The sequence below is a fragment of the Zootoca vivipara genome, chromosome 13 (assembly GCF_965207765.1).
Source record: "Zootoca vivipara chromosome 13, rZooViv2.hap1.1, whole genome shotgun sequence".
Taxonomy (NCBI): domain Eukaryota; kingdom Metazoa; phylum Chordata; class Lepidosauria; order Squamata; family Lacertidae; genus Zootoca; species Zootoca vivipara.
The window spans coordinates 6,200,328-6,220,979 of NC_142596.1; the positions used below are offsets into that span (position 1 = coordinate 6,200,328).

General features: G+C 46.2%; 1 protein-coding gene across 1 annotated transcript in view; it reads left to right on the top strand.

Annotated features, from left to right (window-relative positions):
• Window positions 1-20,652, top strand: part of ALDH1A2 (aldehyde dehydrogenase 1 family member A2) — a 71,866-nt gene that overhangs the window by 47,207 nt on the left and 4,007 nt on the right. The window contains exons 8-12 of the mRNA XM_035131796.3: window positions 15,178-15,280; window positions 17,718-17,902; window positions 18,507-18,671; window positions 19,082-19,239; window positions 19,360-19,434. Coding sequence (XP_034987687.3) covers window positions 15,178-15,280; window positions 17,718-17,902; window positions 18,507-18,671; window positions 19,082-19,239; window positions 19,360-19,434 — 686 coding nt within the window. The remainder of the gene's footprint in view (window positions 1-15,177; window positions 15,281-17,717; window positions 17,903-18,506; window positions 18,672-19,081; window positions 19,240-19,359; window positions 19,435-20,652) is intronic.

The following is a 20,652-nucleotide window of genomic DNA, read 5'->3' on the forward strand; positions in this document are numbered from 1 at the left end:
CAGAATGCACACATGCAGAATGGCGCTTCTCCCAGCGACCCGGATCGACTCACGAACGGCCCTCCGGAACAGATTCCGTATGTGAGTAGAGGTTCCACTGTATGAACGAATTCCTATGCACACTGCACATATTTTATTTGTAGTGCACAAAAAAACAGGAAAAATAATACAATATTTAAAATGTTAGATTATGGGTTGTAGCCAATGCCAGTTTGCTAGATCACTCAGAGTAGATCTACTGAAAATAATGAACATGAGTCACTTGGGTCTATTAATTTCAATGGGTCTACACAGAGTAACACTGAGTTTTGCCCACCTCCCAATTACTTGCAGCACTGTCTGAAATGCCTTATTATTATTATTATTATTATTATTATTATTATTATTAAATTGGCCATATACTTGTTGAGCTTGTCTCTTGGCCCAGGCTTGGGGAGGGGGAAAGGTGGGGGGCTAAGAGAGGCAGAGAGAAAGAGAGCTTCGCCTGCAGTTACGTTGCCCTCCTGTGTTTGCAATGGATCTGTGACCGTCGGGGAGGGAGAGCCACACTAACATATATTAAAAGGAGCGCCTTCAGCTAGCCCTATCTTGCTTCCACCAGCAGCCCAGCGGTTTCGCGCATCTCCCCTCTGAGCCCTCCTCAACTGGCGTGGGTAAGCTTTGGAAAGTTGGGGGTGGAGGCGGGGCCCTTTCAGAATGCCGACGAGCCTTTTGGAATGCCAGGGACGGAATTGTTGCTACTTTTCGCCGCGTCCCTTTTTGTGCACGCCGAGCATTCGCTTAGAGCCTTCCCGCAGGAAAAGGAAAATGGGGGGGGAACGGGACGGGACGTGGTGGGTTCTGCAATTGCTGGGCGGGCTGGGTTCAGGACCCTGGTGGGCTGGATCTGGCCTGCGGACCGTAGTTTGAGGGCCCCTGCACTAGAGGGTGTTTGGCTTCACCCCAGGAGGAAGGGTACACCCAACAAGGCATGTTGGTGCCCGCGGTGGAGATTCGCTTGGGCAGAGCATCACCTCCAGGAAGTCCTTGCTTGGGAGAAGTCCTTGCCTGGGAGATGTGCCACAGGCCTGCCCATTCCATTGGGGCTTTGCAAGAGTCCATCAGCCTCTGGAGGTCTGGCACGCTCCACTTTTCCCAAAAGGCCCTGAAGAAGAGTCCTTTGCCCGACAGGGTCTTTACAGAGGTGGAGCTTCTCTTGGTTCACTTATAAATGGGTTGTTGTTGTTGTTGTTGTTGTTGTTGTTTTTAACGGAACTGTTGTTTAGTTTGAAGAGACAGTTAAATGTGGCTGCAGGCCATGAGCAGATTTCAGGTGTTTCCTTTGTTTAGTGTTGCTGTTGTGTTTTGAACTTTAATACATCGGCCACCTCAAAAGAGTGCTCCTTGGAAAGGCAGCATACAAAAGTAAAATGAAAATAAAAAGAATGAAGATAAGCTGGGTTGTGCCCAAGGTGGGGCCCCTTCAACTATAGACCCCACAAAGGCTCCCTGACATGGCTACTACCTGTTGACACCAATATCAGAGCATTCTGGAGAGTCTGCTAAAGACAGAGTCAGGTTCCATTGGCAGATTTTGTAGCTGTATGTGGCCTATATTTCAGTTAAGGAGACTCTCATGCAGGATGCACTCCTGATTGCGGGAAGAAAAATACAGATGGATTTGGTTTCAGAATTGTCTCTTGTAGCCAAAATAAATTTTTAGCGTCGTTCCAGCGGGCTTTCATTTCTAATAGGCGTTTAAACTCAAAATGCTGTGGATTTTGTCCTAACTCAATACCTGCCTTTAAGAGCCTTACTAATAGGAAGTGAAAAGCGTTACAGACATGAAAAAAAGCAATTCTCTAAGAACCTAAAGTGGGAACAGCTGGAACATTTTAATGTAACGCGAGTGTAAACTGTTCCATATTGTTTTTTATTTCCTGTTCTGTGGAATTCTTGTAACAGCAAGTCAATGTAGTAACACTTCCAAACCAGTCTTGTAAGATCAGCTGTTCTGCAGAGCATTGGGCTTCTCAGAACTAATGAAGGCTGCCTGGCTTTGTTAACATAAAGGTGGAAATGGTTTGCTTGTATCTCCTGCTTGTATCTGTTGAATATCCCTTGCACAACCTGAAGACTGGGTTTACTCCTGCTTTCAGAATTTATATGCCACCACCTCCAGGAACTGGGAGCAGTGAGTGACATTTTAGGAAAATTAAAAGAGGTAATAGAAAGGCCCATAAACAAACTTCCTGGTAAGGCCTTCCTCAAACTTCAGAAATCTTTTCTGGCTTGGCTTTTCATCCATGCTGGGGAAGACATCTCAGCCCCCAAAAGGCTGGTGGGGGCAAACAGCACTCTACCACTGAAGACCTTAGTTTGGAACCACAGGGTTTGCAGCTTGGAATACCAATTGCCAGTCACTGGTTCTTTTCATGAATGCACACAGATTTATTTGTTTCCAGTATTTGTGTACCGCTGTTTAACAAGTCCTCAGAGCTGGAGATCAGGGTCACTGAGTGGGGAACAGCAAGCCTGTCATCTTTTGTGACATCTAAACCAGGCATGTCCAGCTCCCAAGAGACTGCAATCTACTCCCACTATTAAAAAAAATGACAGTGGATTGGATTGACCAAAATTGTTGAGCTTTTTTTCGGTGTGTGTGTGTGTGTGTGTGTGTGTGATCCGGATCATGCAAATGACCAGGATCGACCAGGGACGCCCCACAATCGATTGGTAGATCGCAATCGACCTGTTGGACATCCCTGATCTCAGCTGTCTAATATAATTTGTGTGCATCTGTGCAATACCCATTCACATGAACAATACAGAGATCCACTTGCTCTAATGGGATACTTGTAAATATAATTGTTTAAAAAAATATCTACTTTTTTTTTCTTTTAAAACCTCCTAACTGTTTCTCCAAAGAGACTGAACACAGCTAACAATCAGCAATAAAAACAGAGTAACAAAAATGTATGCACTGTTAACTTTTAAAAGATGTAAAAAAAAATACATTAAAATTAATAGGACAAGCAACTAATCCAGCCTCTGACAAATTCAAGCAACACAAAAATAGCAAAAAGTACACAACTAAATACCTTTTTGAAAAGGTAGGTCTTTGCCAACTTCCTGAAACTGTGAAGGAACTTGTTCTGCAAGCTGTTTCATGGGGGAGGTGCCACAACAAGGAAGGCCCCATCCTTAGTGAACACCAGCTTCACCACCTGAGATGGAGGGATTAGGAGCAGGGGCCCATCTGAGTACTGGAGGGAGAAACATACAGAAAAGTGGGGACTTGAGGCCCATGGAAGTCTTTCATCTGTGCAACCGAATTCTATACCTGTTACTCGGAAGACGTTTCTGGTAAACACAGACGAGCTCACTCCCAGACAAGTACCTGTAGGATCTCAGTCTTTGCTGATCAATCACATACATTTAGGGAGAAGAGTTGGCTGCCCTGCTGCTTGTAAAACAGCATGGCCCTTGCCAGCTCACTTTTTTTGGTCACCCTCCAACTCCTGAATAATGACTGTTTGGTGGTGGGGGGAGATGGGGAGATGGACCATATGTAAGATCTTTGTGGAGCCTTTGATGTGCTCTCTCCATCCCAGCACCCCGCCTCTTTTCCCATTCATGGCTCACCTCTCCCAGGTGGGGTTGCAGCGGGGTGACGGTCCCCACCCACCCCCAGCCTGCAGGCAGGCAACTTCTTACATGAACCCGCCCGTCATGGATCGCTTCTCTGCACAATCCCCCATCGCTTGTGTTTCATGCTGCCATGGCTCATTAGGTACAGCTTTGCAAAAATGCCGGGTTTCTGTAAGCGCCGAGGCCCAGGCCCAAGTGCTGCCTTTGGGAGAAAGGAAAGCAAAATGTGTGCTCTGCACTCCATGGTTTTTTTCGCTGGGACTCAGATCAGTCACAGAGCCCTCAGAAGTAGAAGAAACGGGTGTGGAGAAAGAGGGACGTTTTTCTCCTTCTCTCCATAGCGCAAGGACTAAATGGGATCATTCCATGAAGCTGAATGGTGGAAGATTCGGGACAGTCTAAAGGAGGGACTTCTCTGCACATCTCAGAGTTAAATGATGACATTCACTCTTGCAAGGTGTACAATGGCTACCAACTTGGACTTTTTTCTAAAAGGGAAATGGACCAATCCATGGAGCATAACGCTCTCAGTGGCTACTAGCCCAAATGGCTATTATGGTCTGCTGTGACTGTAGAGACTGATGTGGGAGAGACATGTTTTGTTGCAGCTGGGGCAGATGAAGGCGTCCGGTTGTGCTGCTGCAGATGCGCCATGGCATTTTTTCTTTCTGTGCTCCTCCCAGAGGTCATTCCTCCTTTGGTCACTGCTGAGGATACACAAGCAGACTGATTATCTCCAGGTGCTGGGAGGGATTCCCACATGGCACGATCAATGTTGCCAGCATTCATGTCATGTTTGCATACATTTTTGTAAAGCAGAGTTGGCCTGGTGCCTGAAGCCAGCTCCCCACAGAGCACGTCCTTAGAGATCTTTACTGCTTCACTAGCATCTCCAAAAATCTTTTCCCCCTACTTCCAAGCAAACACTTAGCTCTGGGGTGCTATCACGTTGGCCTTGGGAAGTGAACAGGGAGTGGTATTCCTGGGGCTGCTTGAGTGGTTTCATCCCCTGTATGGCTTCATTTGCGTTCCTACATCTCTGCTCCTTGTTAAATGAGCATCCAGTTATCAAGGATGAAGAGAAAGCAGAATATAGGCAATGTAATGTCAGTGAGCTCTCAGGCAACAAACCAAATGGAATCTCAGGTCTCGGAACAACTTTAGAAGTGTCTGGCTGGGGCTCTATGCCAGTCCCAATAGCCAGATGCCTCAAAATCCTCTGGGGGAATATGTGGAGCAGGAGAGTCTTGTACCAGCCTCTCAGCATCACGTTCCTTTTGACTCGGGATCCCTCCTTCCTTCTCTTTGCTCCTTCAGTGTTTGTCCTGTTCCAAGCCTACAGATGGCTGTAGAAACAAATTGGAGACATTAATGGAAGAGGATTGGTCTATCAATAGCTGCGGCTGATGGGAATTGCAGGCCAAACATTTGGCAGCAAAGGCTGCTGTAAGTCATGGTAGCTTAGCAGAACCTCCATGTGCCAAGGCAGTGCTCCTCAGATTATACATGACACCAGGAGCAAAACCAGTGGATGGGCCTCCTTCCCATGCCTTGTTTGTGAGTATACAGTGGGACCTCGGGTTACAAACACTTCAGGTTACAAACGCTCAGGGCCGGCTCTAGGTAGACCCCTGGTGGCGTGGTGCGCCAGGGCGCCGGACAGTAGGCAGGAAACCATGCTGCGCCCTGCAAGGGCGGGGGCGCCGGAGCTATCTCCGCCCCTCAGCACCAGGACGTGCGACCTGCTCGAGGCTGCCCTGCAAATGCTTCAGGTTACAAACTCCGCTAACCCAGAAATAGTACCTCAGGTTAAGAACTTTGCTTCAGGATGAGAACAGAAATTGTGCTCTGGTGGTGCGGCGGCGGCAGGACGCCCCATTAGCTAAAGTGGTGCTTCAGGTTAAGAACAGTTTCAGGTTAAGAACGGACCTCCGGAACGAATTAAGTTCTTAACCAGAGGTACCACTGTATCAGGATTAGACTCTGCTGGATTAGAGACTATCCTTGATCTCCTCCACCAAGGCAATTCTTATGCACTGAAAGGGGCCTGGGGCAAAGCATGAATAACCTGAGACCAGCAGTCAGTCACTGGATTATGTTTAGGAAAGCTCACAAGCCTTGGGTGTGAGGTGGGCTACAGATTTGCTTTGGGCTGCATTCTAGGTAAAATCAGCCATAGTGGTTACTTCTGTTCCAAGTTGTCCACATTTTTGTCTCCATATAGTGTCTCCCAGGCAGAAACTGAAGATAATGAAACATCTGACATTTGTTCCAACACACTGAAGTCTGTATGAATGAGAGGAAAGATGAAGATTTGCTTGATGCAACAAACACACCCAAGCAAACAAGTTAGACCCCCAGTTTAATGAGAGAGGGATTGGAGTGGGGGAGAGGGAGTGCTTTGGGCTCAAAGATCTTTAGGTTGAACAACTTCAGTCAAAAGCCCAAGGAAGCGTCTTGCCTGATTTGCTTGCAACTCGGGTGTTTTCTTTATGCTGTGAGTTTAACAAAGCATGAGCTCATCATTAGTCAACAAGATACCGGGCGAGGCCATCAAAGCAAACTACAGGAGAGTCCAGGATTGAGACATGCCAAGCAAATGTTTGCAGCTAACAGCTGTATTACCACTGATCCTGTCTTACTCAGCAGGTGACCCACCCCCCAAGTGAGATTGATATCCCGCTGCAGGATCCGGACCCTGGGATGAATAACTGGGCTGTTGTGTCAGCTCTCCCTTCTCATCCAAGAGGATTTTGCACTAAGGCCTGCAGGGACGTTCCAGATCAACCCTGCGAGACATTTTGCTCATTTTTACTGAACTTCTTTGGTTTCTCTCAAAAGTTCTCAGAAGAACATTCAGATTCCAAAACTTGTGGCGGGGCAGGGCAAATTGGACTGGTCCTGTTGAAAGCAGAAGTGGCACTGAGCCCACAAATGTTCCCCACCTCTGTTCTGTGCTGAATAAATGCTACATTTCAGATTAAAATGGTCATTGGTATCATTGCTCATAGCCTAGACCAACTTTCCCCCAGGTGCCCTTGGCATGTTGCTGGACTACGACTCCCAGCGGCCCCAGCAGCCAGCATGGCCAATGGTCAGGGGCAATGGGAACTGTGATCCAACAAAATCCAGACAGCACCAAGGCTGGCTACCTCTGCATTAAGAGGAAACAGGCCAAATGGAGCCATAGGCACAGAGTCCACCAGGAATTCTACACAACAAGGTGGCCTGTCCTGTTTCACCACCTGAAGTGAAGTGGGAGGGTACTGCTATGCGCGCGCACTATGCGCCACCTCTCCTTGCCACCCCTTACTGGGATGATGCAGCTTCCAGGTTCTGGCAAGATCTCACCAGAAGCCAGAAGTCACTCCAGTTGCTTCTCTGGTGGCAGCGATGGTGGGGTGCCCACAGAATCCCCTTGGATTCTGCCCTGCTGTACCAGCACCACTGGGATATATGGATGACTTTCTTGGTGAAGGCAGGAGGTGCCATTTGGACTTGTCACTCTGGGCACTGAAATGTTTTGGGTCACCAGCAATGTGGGAAGACGACACACAAATTTTAAATGGAGTGAATGTGACCCAGTCATAAAGCCATGCAAGGTCTTCTTCACACAGGCCTTCTGTGCCATTTGTAAGCCCTGGTAGCTTGGGGGAGTCCTGAAAGCTGATCCCTGAAACAGTGCTGGTTTTAGGGTTGTGCACCTCATTGTAGCTGAGGCTCCAATACTTTGGCCACCTCATGAGAAGAGAAGACTCCCTGGAAAAGACCCCGATGTTGGGAAAGATCAAGGAGAAGGGGACGACAGAGAACGAGATGGCTGGACAGTGTTCTTGAAGCTACAAACATGAGTTTGACCAAACTGCAGGAGGCAGTGGAAGACAGGAGTGCCTGGCGTGCTCTGGTCCATGGGGTCACGAAGAGTCGGACACAACTAAACGACTAAACAACAACAACAACAACCCCACATAGAACACGGAGCCAAGGGAGCACAAAATTGAGAAGATCCATCACTGAGAAGATCCATTTGGGGACACCAAATTTTGGGCTCACTCACAGCGCCATGCTATCAAAGATGACCAACATCTGACTCTGCCCTGAAATGCAACTGTCATATGGACTGAGCTGAGAGGACCTGCCAGACCTGTGCATCTCTGTGTGCTGCTGGGTTGGCTCATCTGGGCCAAGGAGTTTCTTCTGGGGTGTGCCAAGGACTGAGAAGTACAGCTTACTTTTCTCCATGCCAATCTGTAGTCAGGTGGTGTGTTTGTGCAGCAAACAACCCGAGTTCTGCAGAATCGGTGTGTGTGTGTGTGTGTGTGTGTATGCGTGTGTGTGTGTGTGTGTGTGCGTGCTTTGCATGGGGAGTTAGGCTTTGACAGAGGAACCTGAGAATACTCTCATATGTGCAAGATCCTTGTTTGCAGTTTATGTTTGTTTTGATATTTAACCTTCATTTCAGCCACAAAACAACCCCTTAAGCAGCTCCAAAACAGACTACTTAACACACACATACCCCAGAAAGCAAATTAAAATCAAATTATATCCAGTGAAGAGCAGAACATGAATCACAGAGAACAAGTCTGAGCTATTTGACCCTTTCAATGTGTTTTAAATTAACTGGATTATTATTTAGCAATTGAGAAGACAAAAGAAAAAAGCAAGACATTTTTAAAATTTTATTTTTGCATTTTCTATTTTATATATACAAGTGAAATAAAAACATAAACACAAAATCCCCTTTGATTTCCCTCCCCCCCCCCAGCCAAAAGAGCAAGACATTTGCCTCTTGTGAGTGACCCAAGCAGAAGTTTTTAAAAAACCACACTTTATAGAGGACAGAAGGTTACCGTATATATCTATATATCTATTTTAAGCAAAATTGGTCCAATATTTTAAGTCTAATTAATGCATTAAGGGGTTAATACTATAGAGTAAGCTGTCCTGCTAGGACCTTACTCACCACCACTTTGAGAGATTTTACAAACTCTAAAATATCCAGTGGCTTCCCTTCTTCTCTTTCCATGGTTCATTTTACATATCATACATCCGTGCATATATTACTATAACCATTCAAATAAATCTCCCACCTTTACATCCATCAAAAATTATTTACTCTGTTGAATTTATCTTAATGCTGTCAGTGTTTTCAGCTGTACAGTTATTTTCCATATATTCAATAAGTGTTTTCCAATCTTCTTTAAATGTACGGTATGTTCTCCTTGCTCTCTTTTTCTATATGTTAAATCTGCAAGTTGTGCTTATGCTTTCAACTTAAGTTGCCAATCCTCTTTAGTTGGGACCTTGCTCATTTTCCATTTTTGGGCTAACAAAACATGGGCCACTGTTGTTGCATATGTAAATAACCTTTGCTGACACCTGGGAATTTCAGTCTGGGTTATCCCCAGCAAAAAGAACTCTGTTTTGGGGCGGCGGCGTAATTTTGAACATTTTTTTCAGTTCATTATAAATCATTGCCCAATACCCTTTTACCTTTTTACATGTCCCAAGCAGAGGTGTTTGAGGTGCAGAGTGTTTGAGGACCAGGACATTCGCAGGGAAACAAAAATGCTTGTTTACAAAGCTATTGTACTACCAACCTTACTATATAAATGCCATCTCCAACTCCTCGAAAGATTTCATCAACAGTGTCTCCGAAAAATTTTACACATCACTTGGGAAGACAAGCAAACTAATATCAGTGTACTGGAAGAAGCAAAGATCTCCAGGGTTGAAGCAATGATTCTTCAACATCAACTTCGTTGGACTAGTCATGTTGTGCGGATGCCTGATGATCGTCTTCCAAAGCAACTACTCTATTCCAAACTTAAAAATGGAAAGCGTAATTCTGGTGGTCAACAAAAGAGGTTTAAAGACTGCCTCAAGGCAAATATTTTAAAAATGTAGTATAAACACTAACAACTGGGAAACACTGGCTTGCGAGCGCTCTAGTTGGAGAACAGCCTTTACCAAAGGTGTCATGGGCTTTGAAGAAACTCGATCTCAGGATGCAAGGGAGAAACGTGCTAAGAGGAAGGCATGCTTGGCAAATCCACACCGTGATCAACTCCCACCAGGAAACCAATGTCCCCACTGTGGAAGGACGTGTGGATCCAGAATTGGCCTCTACAGTCACTTACAGACCCATTGTTAAAACCGTGTTTACGGAAGACAATCTTACTAGGCTACGAGTGATCGCCAAAGAAGAAGAAGATCCATATTAACTCTCTTAATTGCAATTGCTTCGATGGGAGATAGCCATAAAGGTGTTTTTCTTTCCAACACATTTTTTATGTTTCTTCCAAACTCTTTACAGCTTCTTCCTAAGAATGTGATTCATAAAACTCTTATATATTTTTGCCTTCCCATGCCAAAGACATGCATGCCAGCCAAATTTTAAATCATGTCCCTATACCTCTCTATATATATTCCTTGCCACCAACAGAGATTACGTTGATGCAGGTTCTTGTGGCTCACAGAGTCCTGGTCCCTCATGGGTTATGCAGAGAATGATCCTCCACTCCAGCCACAGTCTCACAACCTATTCCAAGTGTGGGTTGAGGAGTGGAGGATGCTGGTGCCAACATTCCTGTTGATGAAACGTCTTGGCTCCACTGTCTATGGGGGAGAAACCTTTTCCCTGGCATTCCCTTCCTGGGCTGCACCGGCTGTCTGTGGGGAGCTCATTGGGGGAGCCAAGAGATGGGAAGGAGGAAGTACGTGAGCAGTGCAGAAGACATAAAAGCCAACGCACACCTCCCTTTGCAACCCTTTCCAAATTGAAAACTGGAAAGAACTGCCTTTTCTCTCTGCAAAGCTTCCCTCACCCCTGCCCAGGGTAAAAATACAGAATAATCAAATAATTAGTGAGTAGTCATTCAAGAGAGGAGAGGAGTAGCATTGGAGTTAGAGCACATATTCTTTCCATCCTTTGGCAATAACAATACGAGCCGCTGCTAATGAATATAGAAGGAGTTCTTTTGCCTGTATGGGAATATCTTTTTGAAAGGTGATACTTAGTAGAAAGATCTCTGGTCTTTTTGGGATATTCCTACCTATAATTTTTTGGATCTCATCATGAATTTTATCCCAAAATTTCCTGATATTCTCACAGGTCCACCACATATGAAACAGGTTCCCATCGTTTCCCCCACACCTCCAGCAGACATTTGCGATGTTCTTATACATTTTAGAAAGTCTGGAAGGTGTGAGGTACCACCTGTGGTTCATCTTTAGCATGTTTTCTCTTATATTATAGCTCAAGGTAAATTTCATATTTATTTTCCACAAATTTTCCCACTCCGAGCATGTAATCGGATAACCACAGTCCTGTGCCCATTTGGTCATAGAAGTGGTGACCGTTTCATCCATTACTTCATAATCCAATAACAATTTATACATTTTGGAAATAAGTTTTGTTTTGCCGTTCAACAATTCTTTTTCAAATCTTGACCTCTCCTTTTGGAACCCTACTTGTATTGTTATTGCCAAAGGATGGAAAGAAAAAGAAGCTCCAAGAATTATAGATTGGCAAAATAAACTTCAAGAGTTTGCTGAAATGGCACAGTTAACAAACAGTTTGAGAGGAAAGGTTAAAGAAGAATTTCTTAAAAAATGGGACAGGTACAAGAAATATGTTAGAAAATATACTGAGAACAAAATTTCTATGATAGCGTTTGAGTAAAAAAGGGAAAAAATCTGTTTGGATTTGCAGAAATCAGTTTCCTTAAGAAATAGGAGTGTCAAACGATATGTAAAAACAGAGATAGCATGGATTGAATATACACTCTGCGACAAAAAGAGGAGAGTATGCTGATGGAGATAACAGGAAGTCCAAAGATAAAATTTACTTTCTTTTCTTTTTTTCTTTTTTTTCTCCTTTCCCTTTTTTTCTCTGGGAAAGGAGGATTAGAAATACGATACGAAAAATTGTAACAAACAAACATAAATGTATATGTGTATGTGTATGTATATGTATATGTATATGTATATGTATATGTATACAAGCATGAAGAACAATGTTCAGGTTTGGTGATGGGAAAAAATAAATAAATATCATTCAAAAAAAAAAAAGGAGTTAGAGCACATATTCTCCCAGATGAACTGCAACACTCATTAAGCTTATATTTAGAGAGGTTTTGATTTGTGCACTTTACTGAGCTAGCTCTGTTATGTAGCCCCATAATTCAGGTGGCATCAGGTCCCCAGCCTCAATCCACTGTGGCAGCCACTCTGGGGAGCTCCTTCCCTGGGGAAACAAAGTTGCCTCCCTCTTCATCCGATTCCCTTCCCAGCCAGGTGGAAATCTCCCTCTTTGCGAAGGTGTTTGGGGCTTCCTCTTCTTGGCTTTGCAGCATCTCTAGATTGTTCTGCTGCACAGCTGCTCTTGGCTGGCTTTTCATTCATTGAGTTTTTAGCTGTGATCTGAAAATGTGATTGGTTTAGATTTCGCTGCGTGTCACTTTGAGCGTTTCGTGGTTTTGAAAGGCTGGGAAAGAAACCGAGGTATTTTATAAATAAAAATAGAAATAGTTGACAGGATGAGGTTGCAGATCGCAGGGGCAACAGATTGCTGGTTCTTTGATTTATTGCTTGGTGTTTGCCACTGTGTTGATTGTAGGGATGCGTATAGATGTTAGGAGAGGATATATTTATTAGATGTTATCCTTCCTTCCTCACATTTGTGAGTTCAGAGTGCATCCCTTTGCAACTTAAAAGGGAAACTTAGATTTAGTTTTAGCTTTTAGTTTTAATTCAGTATGCTTTAAGGCAGACTGGATTCTCCTTTTCTCTCCCTTAAAACAACAATCACATAAACAGTCTTGTAAAAGGTAAAAAAAAAACATTTGCTCACTCAGAATACTTGTTGAGGAATAACAGATACAGCCGCTTTGTTCAGGCAGGCTTAAAATGGTAATTCAGTTACATAGGCATGCTTAAATTGAGCTTAAAATGGAGCCTGAGCATTGGAGGTCAGACATGGGAGATTGTTCTTCACATTTCTAGCTTGGTGATGAGATAAAGAGTAAAAGTGAAAAGAGGCAAAAGAGCAGAGAGAAAAGATGAATTGCCCAGCCAGGTAAGGAGATTATATATGGCTTCGCCCTACTTCTGGCTGGGCACAGTGGGAGTGTCTCTCACAGAGCTCTTTCTAGAAAACTTACAGGAAAACTCTGTGAGCTTCAACTCCTATCATGTGCCTATCTAGCAAACATGCATTGTTGGTTTGACTGCATTGTTAATATCCCACAATGATTTGGGATATGTTGGCTCCAACCATCAGGATGTCTCAGGCCAAAATCAATTCTGGAGGAAAAGTCTGAAGGTGTATGATTTTCTCTAAAGTGAAGCATCATATGGGTCTTCTTGAAACTCTGCTGGGGTCAACGGGGCTAGAACAGGAGATCTGTTCTGCTTTGCATTTGCTTCATCTTATGCTGTCATTTTACCACATTTCCCATTGTCAAGTGATGATGAGAAAGAAGAAACAACTGTTGGTAAGCATTTCATATCACAGGAGGAGAGAGTGCTGCTGTGCTCAAGTCCTGCTCATGGCCTGACTGTAGGCATCTGGTTGGCCATCGTGAGAACGGGATGCTGGACTAGATTGGCTAATGGCGTGACCCAGCGGGTGCGTCATATGTTCAGCTCTGTTGTCCACTCTTGTTGATTTTGCGCGTGTGCTTTTGGCAAAAATCTGAACATGTTCAAGGGTGTGGACAGCAACAAAGCACTGTTGAGGTCTGTCATCTATCCATGAGCATTGACTTGTAGTGGAATGCCTTTTTTGATATGCTGGCAGATGCCACCTGATCCCTTACAAGAGGCTCATTAATTCTCTGTCATGCTACCACCTGCTTCTGTGTGTGTTGTTAACAATATTATCCTCCATCATAGGTGCTGGCTCCCTGGGGCCTTGAGTACCCAAGCACCCACAAAATTCCCCATGAAGGAGCCGGGCACCCACAAAATTTGGCACCCACAAAATTTGTCACGAAGGCCAAGGCACCCATGGTCGCAGGGGAAGCTGGCACTCTTGACTTCCATTATATGCCCAGCTGAGCCTACAGCCAAGGTTGTTGGGGTTACCTCAGGTTTTTGTATGATTAAGGATGACTGAGTGGACAACAGGCAGATATCGTCAACTCTCCTAGGAAAGGCTCCAGTGCCATGCAGCAGATGTTGCATAGACGCACAGGGCTCTTGCAAGCTCTGCTTGGTTTTGTTGAGGCTTTTTGCTGCCTGCCATTATTGTGTGGCAGCTGGCTGCCATATAAAATGTTTGCCTCGGAGTCACAATGTCTCAGGGCTTATCCACTCTTATCTTTCCCCTGCTTTTTCTAGGCATGGCCCACGCTTAAAAGCTCAATGTCTTTTCTTTTGCTCTGGAGCTTTCCCCATAGAGAACCCTCTGCTGGAAACTCAAATTGACATTTGCTCTGATTGAGCACTAAAGAGCGGGTTTTCATGGGGAAAGCTCCTGGGCAAAACAAAACAAAATGTTCATACTGTACCTGGAGTTTTAAGCAAAGACGTTTGCCTGGAAAGAGTGGGGCAAAAGGTAAGTGTGGATAAGCCCACAATCCTACCTTTGAGTAAAAGTTGGAGACCACTGAGCACTGATTCTGACAGCTTGCAGTATGTCCATCTCCCCGCATGGACTGCACAGTCAAAAGACTAACCAGCTTCTAGACTGTGTGGGCAGGCAGGGAATCTCTGTGAACTTGTATGGAGCAAAGAGACCAGGGTGACTTCAGTCCCTTCTTGGACCCCTTGTCTGCCTCCGCTCTTAACTGCCCATTGCTTCTGGGGATCAAAATCTTTTCTTTCTTACGTCAGCATAATTATGCATCTTCACCTGCATCTCGTGTCAGGGCTGGTTCAGCTGCAGGTCAGCAAAGAGACTCAGAGACTAGCACAGGCATTCCCCAAACTTCGGCCCTCCAGATGTTTTGGCCTACAACTCCCATGATCCCTAGCTAATAGGACCAGTGGTCAGGGATGATGGGAATTGTAGTCCAAAACATCCGGAGGGCCGAAGTTTGGGGGTGCCTGGACTAGCAGTAAAGTTGATTCTTTTTTCAAGGAAACAGAATACAAACAGAAAAACCTAAGGTGAGACTGGCCCCGGTGAAGCAGTAGCCAGCAGTAGCCAGTCTCCTCTCCATCCGGCTGTTTTCCCTACAGTCCACCAAGGAGGTGCCCCTTGAGACCTCTGGGCCCATTGTTGTGCTACCGTACTTGCAAAAGTCTCTGAGACCTTGGAGACAAGAGGGGAGCTGAATACAGTAGGACTGGCAGGCTTCTATGAATCTGTTGTTGTTTCAGCCCCCACCTCCAGCTCTCTGTCCTATCTATGTCTGCAGTGTTTTCAGCCTCTTCTTCCTATCTCTCACTCAAAGCTGTTGCTTGTCCAGTATTCAACCATTTCCCCCCACCTCTCTTCTGTGTCCCACCAGCCTCCCCCTGGCCTGGAGCCCCTGACATTTCACTAGTGCCTGCTGCGCTGAGCCCATCTCTCAAGCCTTTTCTCCTTCATCTTTTCAGGTTGGCAAGCTGATCCAAGAAGCCGCTGGGAGGAGTAACTTAAAAAGGGTGACGCTGGAACTTGGGGGGAAGAGCCCCAATATTATCTTTGCAGATGCCGACTGTAAGTAAGGACGAGGGAGGGTTTTTGTAAGGTTCACATTTTGATGCAAATAATGTAATGTAAATAACTCTCACTTTCTGAAACAGCCTGCAAACCAAAACACTGCTATCCTTCAAAATTAACTCTTCTCTGAGTTTTGTGATGCAGTCCTCCAAATTAAGAGGTACAAAAATGTATATGTCAGGGAAAGTGTATACTACTTTAAAAATACATAATATTAGGGAATCCCCCCCAAAAGTGTATATATTGTTGTAAAAATTGGGCACCATCCCCACTCTTTGCTGAGTGGTAGTGAGATTCCAGGGGGTTCCAGGAAAATAGAAGACACAACAGAGATTGTCATAGCTTTAAAAAATATGATTTATTCACATATCCACACCTTCAATCTGCATGGAGGGAGTCCAGATCTTGCGGCATGGTCATTTCAAGAGGGGCTTGTCCCCCTCAGCATTGCAGCCCTGGAGCCCAAGGAATCTCTCCTAGCCAGCATGGCCAAGATGGATTTCTGTCTTTGTTCTCCCCTTCTTCTTCCCAGCACACCTTGCTCTAAAGACTATATTTTCCTTTCACCTCAAGCACACACCCCATCACCATGGCAACTTCTGCCTGCCCAGGCCCAAGATGCCTCTTAGATGGGCCATCAACACCTTTTGTCATGTTAAATGCCTCTATCCCAGGTGAGGCCCTGTCTTGCAAAGGAAGCTGCCTCATCCAAGCTGCCCAGTAGGTGTAGTGGTAGGTGAATCATAATTCCTGGCCTTTGGTTTAACATTGAAGTGTGAATGAGGAAGTGTCCTGGTGGGACACAGAAGAGAGGGGGGGGGAGAATCCTTGGAAAAGACCCTGATGTTGGGAAAGATTGAGGGCACTAGGAGAAGGGGACGACAGAGGACGAGATGGTTGGACAGTGTTTTCGAAGCTACGAACATGAGTTTGACCAAACTGCGAGAGGCAGTGCAAGACAGGAGTGCCTGGCGTGCTATGGTCCATGGGGTCACGAAGAGTCGGACACGACTAAACAACTAAACAACAACAACAACAAACTCTCTTATCTAACCCATCAAAACTGGCAGCAGTCTTGGATGAATTGTTAACCTGCCAGTATAAGCAGCACCTTGGTTTTGCAATGGAGCACCTGCCTTTAAGCACAAGTTGTCATCTAGTATGGAAGCCATAAACGTCCCCTGCTCCCATATCCTACCTACCTACACACACACACACACACACACACACACACACACTGACTTCTTAACCTCTTAGTGTCCCTGAAATGTTTGCCATCTTGGTCTGCCAGTGGGTGAGACGTTGCCCTTGGGGCAGATGCATCAGATGAAGTGCCCACCCAAAACTGAAGGGAGCATTTAAAGGCGAGTGCTATAAAAAGGAAAATTCAAATAAAAGATGGTTCAACATCTCATCAGGCGCCTTTGCAAGCTTAGCCTTGCCAGAACAAATCTCTGACTTTGCTCATCACGTCGGGGCAAAAGGTTTTCCTTAATTTTTGTTCTTGGCCTTGCAAGGGATCAGAAAGTTTTGGTCAGTGTTGCTTCCCGTCCTTATTCACAATGGACCATACCAACAGGGAGCCACAGCCAGAAAAAAAAAACCTATTCACAAGGGCTCCTGAAGTTTTCCCCTGGCAGGGCACCAGCAGTCAGACAGGATGCACACGAAAGCTCATACCAATGACAAACTTAGTTGGTCTCTAAGGTGCTACTGGAAGGAATTTTTTAAAATTTGTTTCGACTACGTCAGACCAACATGGCTACCTACCTGTAGTCAGAGACAGTAATGCTTCTGAGTACTAGATGCTGGGAATCAGAAATGGGGAGAATGTTGCTGTTGTGCTCACAGGTCCTGCTTGCAGGCTTCCTCTAGGCATCAGTTTGGCCACTGTGAGAAGAGGATGCTGGACTAGATGGACCTCTGGTATGATGCAGCAGACTGTCCTTACGTTCTTAGGATATTTGGACAAAAGCTGCCAGTTCTCAGTTACTGTGTTTTCATTTCAACAACAGGCTGAGTTCTGAGTTGTCTGCCAGTGGTTTTATGATGTGACACAGTCTGAATTATGCATGCCAAAATATTAATTAATCCGCTGTTGTCCTAACTAACATTGAGGACCTCCTGCAGAGCGCCTTGGGTTTTTCTTACGGCCCTCGAAACCTTTTTGATCTCTGCCCTGCTCTTACAGGAATCCCTACGTAAAACAGAATGAATCATGCTGCAGTAACGGCAGCATACACAAAGAACATGTGTGTGGATGTTTTGATCTTTTCAAACGTCTGCCCACCACCACTCCAGCAATGGAGTTTTGTTCTGTTGCTTTGAAGTTGAGCAGCATTATTTGCAGCTTGGAATGATGTGTGTGACGTGGGCTCAGGAGCCACAGATGTGGGGAACGGTCCCTCAGCATGTGGCTCTCTTGGTTTTGCAGTGGATTACGCAGTGGAGCAGGCACATCAAGGGGTCTTTTTCAACCAAGGCCAGTGCTGCACCGCCGGCTCCCGGGTCTATGTGGAGGAGCCCATCTACGAGGAATTTGTTCGAAGGAGCGTTGAGCGCGCCAAGAGGAGGGTGGTGGGGAGTCCTTTTGACCCCACCACAGAACAAGGACCACAGGTAAAGGGAAGGTATCCAGGGCCCTGATACTAAATGCATTTCTCCAGTGCATGCCAAGTCCTGGAAAACCCTTGGCCACATTAGCACCATACATTTGAAGTGCTATGATCCCACTTTAAACACACATTGTTTTCCCCAAAGAATTCTGGAAGCTGTAATTTTTTAAGGGTGATGAGAGTTCTTAGGGGGCCCTTGTTCCCTTTGAAGAGCTACAATTCCCAGAGTTCCTTGTGAAGAGAGATTGATTGTTAAACTACTCTAGAAACTAGAGGGAGGGAGGGAAGGAGGGAGAAAGAGATCAGGCGAAAACACTATAACAGCTATGCAATGTATGTAAACTTCAGTGTGTAGTTTTCCAAGAGAGTAGATCTCCAGGTGCCAGGCAGTCACGGCAAAGAAATGAAGAGGAGGAATTGATAAAGACGGTTTGTGCTTTCCAGATCAAGTTATGTCCACAGCCAATGATCCTGTGATTCCAGGCGCATCTTTGTTGGCCACTGTGAAAAAAGGACACTGGAAAAGATGGTCTTGTACTGGGCGCACCCAGTTTCTGCAGGGCCCTGCTCATCTTCTCTTTCCTTCCTTCTCCTTTTTCTTTTTAAAGATCGATAAAAAGCAGTACAATAAGATCCTGGAGCTGATTCAGAGTGGCATTGCTGAAGGCGCAAGGCTGGAATGTGGAGGCAAAGGACTGGGGAGGAAGGGATTCTTCATTGAACCCACTGTCTTTTCCAATGTAACGGATGATATGCGCATTGCCAAGGAAGAGGTATTTGTTCCTCTCATCCTCTTTCCCCACACTCTCGGTCAAAGACCTTGTAGGTCGGATGTTGGTAGGAAAAAACCCTATTCACAGGGGCTCCTGAAGTTTCCCCCGGGCAGGGCACCAGCGGTCAGCCAGGATGAGCTCTGGTCAAGAGTCCCAACAGCTCAGAAGCACCCCTTGTTTGCCTGACCCAGCTGTGCCAGCTTACCATTCTCTTTGCTGGATTCCCAGGAAGCCATCTCGGTGGTGGGTGGGTGGTAGTGTGGTGCCATTTCTAAACAAGACCTGAATTTTTCTGAACAAGAGCCAAACATTTCTGAACGTATCTGAACAAGATCCATACTTGACTCCCATCCACAGTGACTGCCTGCCATTTTAATTTACCCCAAATGCCCACTCCATTTCTGTTGCAGATCTTTGGGCCTGTTCAAGAAATCCTGCGGTTTAAAACCATGGATGAAGTTATTGAAAGAGCCAACAATTCAGACTTTGGACTGGTTGCTGCCGTCTTCACCAATGACATCAACAAGGCCTTGACCGTTTCCTCCGCAATGCAAGCAGGAACTGTCTGGTGAGGAGGAGGAGGGAGGCAGGCTGGGGGCAGGCGATGCCTGCTCTGGAAAATGGGGTGTCTGTTTCTGGGGTGAGGGATAACATGGATAACAAGGTGTTTTCTTTCTTCCTCGGACAGGATAAATTGCTACAACGCCTTAAATGCCCAGAGTCCTTTTGGAGGATTCAAAATGTCTGGCAATGGGAGAGAGATGTAAGCAAGACTTCCAAGGAGGGCTTCGGGGCTCATTCCTGTCCAAGGGGGGGATGGTGGCTCTCCAGGTGATGCTGTGGGAGTGGATGCGGGGGAGGCAGTCATGCAAACAAGCCCTTAGTCTAGATCTACATTGACCTTTCAGCACCTGAACCCGGGCATTTTAATGCCTGATAGAGCTGGACCAAAATGCCCCTCAATTTGGCAAAAGTGTATGTGGGGGGGTGGGATTGTTATGTTCAGTGTTTGACCTTGAACCACTTGATTATAGTCCAGTGGAGACAGGGTTGTAGCAGTGGTGGAGGCAATTCTTTTTCTCCCCAAGCAAAAGCTTAACGAACTGCTTATATTCCTCCTCCAAGGAAACCACTGCCAGTCAGTGGCGTAGCGAGCCGCCGCGACACCCGGGGCGGCAAATTGCCATGCACCGGGGGGGGGGCAACGTTGCTACGTAATGACGCATGCGTACAATGTAGAGGGGGATCGCAGCCCCCCTGTGACTTCAAAACGGAGCCTAAATGGAGTGTCCAGGTTCCAGGTAGATAGCCCACTGGCGCAGTGCGCCCGCCGTACCAGCTGCACCATCCCACATCCCGCTGCACATGCGTGCTATGTAGAGGGGGATCGCGCCCCCCTGCAACTTCAAAATGGAGCCTAAACGGAGCCTCCAGCCTAGAAAGCCTCGCTCGGCGCAGCGGGCAGGTGCCACCCTGGAGCTGGATAGGGGTGACAGTTGCCGCCCCCGACTCCCGAGCCTCCAGCCTCCAGGTAAAAAGCTTGCTCGCCGTGCCGTGCCGAGCAGACTTTTTACCGGGAGACTGGAGGAGCTCGCCTTGGTTGTTGCTGGGTGGGGCGCCGACTGTCACCCCCCCCCCAGAGTGGAACCCGGGGCGGCCCGCCCCCTACGCCCCCCTAGCTCCACCCCTGCTGCCAGTATCCCCAGAGGGGAATTGGAGTGGGGGGAGAGCATGGGATGGAGGGCACCGTGTCTGCATTTCCTTTGTTGCGCAGAGGGATATTCTCCTCTACAAGCACCACTGAAGTGAATGGAGGCTTATGATGCTCTACATGTTCATTTCAATGGGGATCACACACAGGGATTTCTCAGGTCAAATCTCTTGTGTTTCACTCTCCCTCCTTTAGTGGCACCCAAGATCTGCCTCCTTACCTTATCGTGTGGGAGGGTTGGCCATCCCTGTTTGTTGGTGACTCTGATAA